This window comes from Corvus brachyrhynchos, unplaced genomic scaffold (genome assembly GCF_000691975.1).
Source record: "Corvus brachyrhynchos isolate BGI_N302 unplaced genomic scaffold, ASM69197v1 scaffold365, whole genome shotgun sequence".
NCBI classification, from domain to species: Eukaryota; Metazoa; Chordata; class Aves; order Passeriformes; family Corvidae; genus Corvus; species Corvus brachyrhynchos.
This window is the reverse complement of record NW_008239544.1, coordinates 731,070-738,328: the sequence shown is the minus strand read 5'-3', so window position 1 is coordinate 738,328 and position 7,259 is coordinate 731,070. Positions and strand designations below refer to the sequence as shown.

The window sequence follows — 7,259 nt, the reverse complement described above, 5'->3', positions numbered from 1 at the left end:
GCTGCTGGGGGGATGCTTGGTCCGGGGGGAGAGCTTGGTCCGAAGTGGGGACTCTCAATCCATGGGGGTTGTAGTGCTCAGTCTGAGGAGAGGGATGCTTGGTCCATGGGGGGAGGATGGAACATCCAAGGGGAAAAAAAGCTCGGTGTATGGAGGGAGGGATGCTTGGTCTAGAGGGGAAAACAGTCTAGGGAGAGGGGATGCTTGGTGTTAGGGGGGAGAATGCAATCCAAGGGAGAAATCTCAATCCAGGGGGAGAGCTGCTCGCTCCGAGGGACAGATGCTTGATCCATGGAGGAAGAGATGCTTGCTCTGGGGAGGGAGGGGATGCTCAGTCCAAGGAGGGAGGATGCTCATTCCAAGCGGGAGCGATGCTAGGTCTGAGGAGGATGGATTTAGAGTCCAAGAGGCAGGAGATGCTTGGTCCACGGTGGAAAACGTGGTCCAAGGGGAAGGGACGCTTGCTCTGAGGAGGGATGCTGGGTCCAGCGGGGTGCTCTCAGTCCAGTGGGATGCTGCTCAGTCCAGGGGCTGCCGGGCCGTGCACTGACCGCCTGCGGGGCGCTGCTCCCCAGGGATCACCCTGCCCTCCGCCTCCTCCAGCGTCTACTTCCTGCTCTTCGTGGGGCTGTGCACGTGGTGGGCCTGTCACCTCCCCGCCAGCTGCCAGGCCTTCAACGTCCTCTGCATCCTCGTCAGCATCTACAGCGCCGCCCACCTCCTGTGCCTCTATGCCTACCAGACCCCCTTCGTCCAGGGGGTCTTCCCACCCCCCACCATCTGGGCACGGTGGGTCCGTGGGGAGGGAGCTGTGCCCAGGGTCCCCGTGATGTTGAGCTGCCCCATCCCACCCCAGGGAGGGCGGCCAGAGCATCCCTCCAGTGTCGGCTCGTGGTCCTGGCTGGGGCGTTAACGTCACCTCCTCTGTCCCCACAGCGTGTTCGGCTTCAAGGACATCATCCTGTACCACAACTGCTCCCAGCCCAACACCCTGGAACTCAACACCAGCTACCCCTGGCCTGTCTACGCCAACCCCGGCATCCTGCTCCTGCTCTACTACACCGTGGCCACCCTGGTGAAGCTGCACTGGCTGGGTGCCAAGGTGAGGGGCTGCAGGGCTGAGCTGGACACTGATGGTGACAACGGTGACCATGGTGCCTGGCGCGCGTGGCCGCGACTGCCCCGGCCCTGGCACAGGGGGACGTGGGGGGCAGCGGGGTGCCCGCAGTGTGGGGTGCCTTGGCAGGGGCCTGGGGCACGATCCTGCTCCCTGATGGTGGCAGTGGGTGCCGCTGGCTCCTGCCCCTCGCAGAGAGCCGTGGCACCAGCACAGCCATGCTCAAGGGTCCTGGTGGAGCTGGAGAGTTGGCCCAAGGACACTGACCGCGTGGTTGAGGACACCAAGGTAGGTTTGGGGGGGGCTGTGCAGGGAGTGGGATGGGGTTGCCAGGGTGGGCTCTGAGCCCTCTCTGCCCCCAGCCCATGCTGTCCCCCAACACTGAGAAGCCGAGCGGCAGCACTGAGAACTGCACCGTGCACGTCCTGAGCGCACGTAAGCCTGACCCCAGCCCCTCCCCAAACGCTGCCCGCAGCCCGGGGTGCCTCACACGCCCCCTCCCCATGCCAGGCAGGAGCCGTCGGGTGGAGTGGCTGCCCCTGCGCACGCTGGGCCACGTCCTCATGAAGCAGAGCTACGTGTCCGCCCTCATCGCCATGATGGTAAAGAGCTGGGAGGGGACACGGACACGGGGAGGGGGCTCCTCCTGGGCCGAGCCCTCATCCTCGCTGCCCACAGGTGTGGAGCATCACCTACCACAGCTGGCTGACCTTCGTGCTGCTGCTGTGGTCGTGCCTGATCTGGATGGTGCGGAGCCGCCGGCACTTTGCCATGCTCTGCTCGCCCTTCCTGGTGCTCTACGCCATCACCCTGTGCAGCCTGCAGTACGTCTGGGCCATGGACCTGTCCCCCGAGCTGCCCACCCGCATCAGCTTCATGAGGCTGCGGCCGCTGGGGCTGGTGCATCCCAGGTACCCCTGCCTGGCCCTGGGGGCGAAGGTGAGTGTGGTGCTGTCCCAGCCCTGTGTCCCAGCCCTGGCTGGCCCCGCTCACCGCCTGTCCCCACAGCTCCTGCTCACCCTCACCTTCTGGATGCTGCTGCGGCAGTTCGTTAAGGAGAAGGTGCTAACGAGGAGGGCCCCGGCCACGCCGCTCCTGGAGGTGTCTGTCACGGATACAGGTGAGGGCTCCTGGTGTCACCCACGCTGTGCCAGGCTGAGCACCCCACAGCTGGGGGGGGGATCCTGGTGCCCCCTGCCCGGCTCCTGCAGCCCCTCTGTGCCCCACAGACACCAGCCAGATGCGGGATGTGCTGAAGAACCTGGGGCAGGTGGTGAGGAATTTCTTTGCCAAGTTCTGGATCTGCGTCTGTGCCGGGATGTTCATCGTGGTGACCTTCACCGGCCGCCTCGTTGTCTACAAGATCGTCTACATGCTCCTCTTCCTCCTCTGCCTCATCCTGTTCCAGGTAGGGGGGCTGGGGACCCCTGGGGACCTGTGCCATCCCCAGGGTGGCCCTGCTGATGTCCCTGTCCCTGCAGGTGTACTACAGCCTGTGGCGCAAGGTGCTCAAGGGCTTCTGGTGGCTGGTGGTGGCCTACACCATGCTGGTGCTCATCGCCAACTACACCTACCAGTTCGAGGACTTCCCCATGTACTGGAGGAACCTGACGGGCCTCACTGATAACCAGTGAGTGTCCCCGACCCACCGTGGGGTGGCACCAGCCCTGTGGTGGCACCAGGGCACGGCCAAGGGATGGGTTGCACATGGGGAAACTGAGGCACGGAGCAGGTTGGGGTTGAGCCCTGGCATGGGGGCTCGGTGCCCGTTTGGGGTGGGATGGATGAGGCCCCGTGCTGACCCTCGTGTCCCCATCCAGGCTGAGCGACCTGGGCCTGGAGCAGTTCAGCGTCTCCAAGCTCTTCTCCAGCATCCTCATCCCGGGTTTCTTCCTCCTGGCCTGCATCCTCCAGCTCCACTACTTCCACCAGCCCTTCATGCTCATCACCGACCTGGAGCACGTCCGTGCCCCCTCTGGGGCCCCCTGCCGCATCCCCAGGTAGCACCCAGTGCTGGGTGAGCCCCCCTGCACCCCGAGCCCCCCATCCCCGCTCTGAGCCCTCCTTCCCACAGGTCCGAGGAGCTGCACGGGAGCCGCCTGCTGCGGGATGCGGCCGCTGCCGAGAGTGCCCAGGCCGGAGACTCCGACACTGAGTCCCTGGGTACAGGGCTGGGATGGGGGTTGGGCTGGGATGGAGTGTCCTCCAAGCCAGGAGGGACCTAGCAGGGGTAGGGGGATGGATTTGGGTTGATATCCAAGTGTGGGAGGGCATGGAGATGGATTCGGGCACCCTCCAAGCCTGGAAGAGACTTGCAGGGTATGAATTGGGATGTCCTTCAAGTCTGGGAGGGTATGAGGATGGATTGGGATGTCCTCTGAGCCAGGAAGGGGCTGGGAGGGCATGGGGGTGGATTGGGGTGTCCTGTTAGCCAGGGTGGTGCAAGGATTTATTGGGGTCTCCTTGAAGTCTGGAAGAATACAGGGATGGACCGCGATGCCCTCTGAGCCAGGAAGAGGTTGGAGGTTACAGGGATGGATTGGGTTGTTCTCCAGGTGCGGGAGGTTGTGGGAATGGGTTGGGGTGTCCTCAGAGCCAGGGAGGCTGCGGGGGTGTCCATGAGGGTCCGTGTCCCACAGACTCCAACAAATGGGGGCTGGTGCTGGAGCGCCTGATCGTGCTGGGCCGGACCTTCTCGGACACAGTGACGCGCGGGGAGGTCTTCGTGAGGCGCCTGCTGGAGCTGCACGTCCTCAAGATGGTGGCTGTCTACACCGTCTGGGTGGCCCTGGAGGAGGTACCCTGGGGAGCTGCGGGGTTGAGGGGCTCAGCCGGGCCCCCCCGAGGTGCTGACAGGGCCTGTGTCCAGGTGTCGCTGATGAACTTCTTGCTGGTGCTGCTGTGGGCCTTGGCCATGCCCTACTGCCGCTTCCGCCGCATGGCCTCGTGCCTCTCCACTGTCTGGACCTGCATCATCATCGTCTGCAAGATGCTCTACCAGCTCGAGATCGTGGACCCCCGCCCCTCGGGCACTGACCCATCCGCTGGTGCTCCCCTCTGCAGCCCCTACCCAACGACACCAACCTGACCCCAGAGGAGCTGGGCAACTCCACGCTGTACCGCGGCCCCGTGGACCCTGCCAACTGGTTCGGCATCCGGAAGGGCTTCCCCAACCTGGGGTACATCCAGGTGGGGCATGGGGACATTGTGGGGGACCACCTGAGGGGATTCTTGGCTTGGCTTGGTCCTGAGCCCCCCCTGTTTCCCCAGAACCACCTGCAGGTGCTGCTGCTGCTGGTGTTCGAGGCCGTGGTGTACCGGCGCCAGCAGTACCACCGCAAGCAGCACCAGCTGGTGGCCCCCGTCACCGAGACCATCTTCGAGGACATCTCCCGCGAGCACCTCGACCTCGGCCTCGTCAGCTGCGCCAAATACTTCATCAACTACTTCTACTACAAGTTTGGCTTGGAGGTGGGAGCACGGACGCTGCGGGGGGGTCCCAGCGCTTGCAGCACCCCGGTGCTGAGCCCTGCACCCCCCTGCACCCCCAGATCTGCTTCCTGATGATGGTGAACGTGATCGGGCAGCGCATGAACTTCGTGGTGATCCTGCACGGCTGCTGGCTCGTGGTGATGCTGACGCGGCGGCGGCGCGCGGCCATCGCCCGCCTCTGGCCCAAATTCTGCCTCTTCCTCGTCATCATCCTCCTCTACCAGTACCTGCTGTGCGTGGGGATGCCGCCCGCCCTCTGCCTGGGTAAGGGGCACGGGGGCCTTCCTGGGGGGCACCATTGGCCTGCCCTGGGAAGGGGCTGGAGCAGGGGGGTGGTACTGATTGTGCCCCCCTGCCCTCCAGACTATCCGTGGCGCTGGAGCCACACCATTCCCCTCAACTCGGCGCTCGTCAAGTGGCTCTTCCTGCCCGACTTCTTTGAGGCTCCCAAAGCCACCAACCTCATCAGTGAGTAGCCCCCTGCCCACGTGGTGCCCTGTGCCCCTACTCCAGCCCCACTCCAGTTCCCCCCTACTTCAGTTCCTGGGATCCCCCTGCTCCAAGAGTGCCCCAGCCCCCAGTTGCCCCCTGTCCGAGGGGTGCCCTGTCACCCTACTCCAGCCCCTGTCCCCATCAGTGGGGTCCCATCCTGCCTCCAGCAGGGGGAAGAACAGGCAGGAGGGGTGGAGGAGCTTTAGGAGCCCCACCCCATTGGAGGTGGAGCCTAAATCACACACACCCAGTTGGAGGAGGAGTCATGGCAAACCCCACCTCTTTTTGGGGGAGCTTGATTGTTTCCCACCTTCTTTTGGAAAAAGAAGGGGCCTGGAGACATCTGCATCCAAGGAGGGGCTTGGTTAAAGAGGAGGAGGTGGGGCTGAAAGCGCCACATCTGCCTGGAGGGAATGAATGAGCTCCCCATCCTGGCATCCTTGGGGAAGGGTTTGGGGGGTACCGGCATCGAGGGGAGCCCCGTGGCCGGGGCTGAGCCGTGTTCCCACAGACGACTTCGTGCTGCTGCTCTGCGCCGCCCAGCAGTGGCGCGTGTTTGAGGCCGAGCGCTCCGAGCCGTGGCTGCAGGAGGCCGGGGACAACTCCGACCGGCTCGACCGGGAGCGGGACCACCACAACCCCACCCCCAACTTCATCTACTGCAAGTGGGTGCCCCCGGCACAGCACCCTGACCTGTGGGCTGGGGCCACAGGAATGGCATCCCCTGTGGGCAGTGAATGGGGCGGTCACCTGGGATGGGATCCCTGGGGGTATGGACAGGATGGGACCCAGCTGGGATGAGATTCCTTGGAGTATGGATGAGATGGAATCCCGCCCTTGGAATTCCAACCTCAGGATCCCAAACTTTGGGGCATGGATAAGATGGTTCCCCCCCAGGGATGGGACCCTGTGGGGTGGGGACAAGATGAGATCCCATCCTTAGATGGCAAATCCTGGGATGGGACCCCTTGGGGTATGGATAAGATGGGACCTTCAGGCAGTGGGACTTGCTGGGCTGGGATCCTCTACGATGGGATTGGGACTCCTTTGGGCCAGGGATCCCATTGGACAGGAACCCCCCAATGGCTGGAGCAGGAACACTCCCAGGCTCTTCTGGAAGGAGATGAGGTGGTCCAGGACACCCCTGGTGATGGTGCTGGACCCTCAGAGGCGTTGGGACCCCACAGACCGGATGCAGCCCTTTGTCCCCCACAGTAGGGCTGGTGGGGGGACTGGGACTGTGCTGGGAGGGCACCAGGCCCCTGCTCTGAGCAGCCCATCCGCAGGTCCTACCTGGACATGGCGAAGGTGGTGGTGTTCCGCCACCTCTTCTGGTTCGTCCTCGTGGTGGTTTTCATCACCGGCGCCAACCGCATCAGCCTCTTTGGCCTGGGCTACCTGCTGGCCTGCTTCTACCTGCTGCTCTCGGGCACCGCCACGCTGCGCAAGCCGGCCCGCGCCCGCCTCGTGCTCTGGGACTGCCTCATCCTTTATAACATCACCGTCATCATCTCCAAAAACATGCTGTCGGTGCGTTGTGATCCACGTGCTTCTGCTCAGGTCGCCCTGGGCATCCCCTGGGCTGGTGACAGAGCCGTGTGTGCCCTCTCTGCCCGCAGCTCCTGTCCTGCGTCTTCGTGCAGCAGATGCAGAACAACTTCTGCTGGGTGATCCAGCTCTTCAGCCTCGTCTGCACCGTCAAGGGCTACTACAACTGTGAGTTGCTGGTCTGGGGGTGATCTGGGGGCCTTGGGGGGTGCAGGTTTGGGCTGCTGCCTGACCCGCCTGCACCTCTGCCTGCCAGCCAAGGCGATGGCCAAGGACCACGACTGCACGCTACCCGTGGAGGAGGCCGGCATCATCTGGGACAGCATCTGCTTCTTCTTCCTCCTGCTCCAGCGCCGCATCTTCCTCAGCTCCTACTACTTGCACGTCATGTGGGACCTCCAAGCCTCTGCCCTGCAGCCTTCCAGGTGCGATTGGGGTCCTGGAGGGGTCCCCATGGGTGCCGGGGGGCCCCCCTGACCCTCCACTGTCCCCGTCCCCCAGGGGTGTGGCTCTGTTCAAGGCCAGCATCATGAAGAGCCTGCGCTCGCACCGGCGAGCCGAGAGGAAGTCACTGGACCAGCTGAAGCGGCAGTGGGGGGGTTTTGGGGGG

The 7,259-nt window shown here is 64.1% G+C and overlaps 1 protein-coding gene across 1 annotated transcript in view; it reads left to right on the top strand.

Moving 5' to 3' along the window:
* Positions 1-7,259, top strand: part of PIEZO1 (piezo type mechanosensitive ion channel component 1) — a 19,031-nt gene that overhangs the window by 4,807 nt on the left and 6,965 nt on the right. Inside the window, 22 exon segments of the mRNA XM_017741330.1 lie at positions 576-789; positions 937-1,102; positions 1,313-1,405; positions 1,480-1,552; positions 1,628-1,719; positions 1,796-2,056; positions 2,126-2,237; positions 2,347-2,525; positions 2,599-2,747; positions 2,938-3,117; positions 3,192-3,280; positions 3,757-3,914; positions 3,987-4,163; positions 4,166-4,306; positions 4,388-4,588; positions 4,669-4,873; positions 4,973-5,077; positions 5,613-5,766; positions 6,388-6,631; positions 6,721-6,817; positions 6,906-7,074; positions 7,151-7,253. Of these exon segments, the coding sequence (XP_017596819.1) occupies positions 576-789; positions 937-1,102; positions 1,313-1,405; positions 1,480-1,552; positions 1,628-1,719; positions 1,796-2,056; positions 2,126-2,237; positions 2,347-2,525; positions 2,599-2,747; positions 2,938-3,117; positions 3,192-3,280; positions 3,757-3,914; positions 3,987-4,163; positions 4,166-4,306; positions 4,388-4,588; positions 4,669-4,873; positions 4,973-5,077; positions 5,613-5,766; positions 6,388-6,631; positions 6,721-6,817; positions 6,906-7,074; positions 7,151-7,253 (3,362 nt within the window).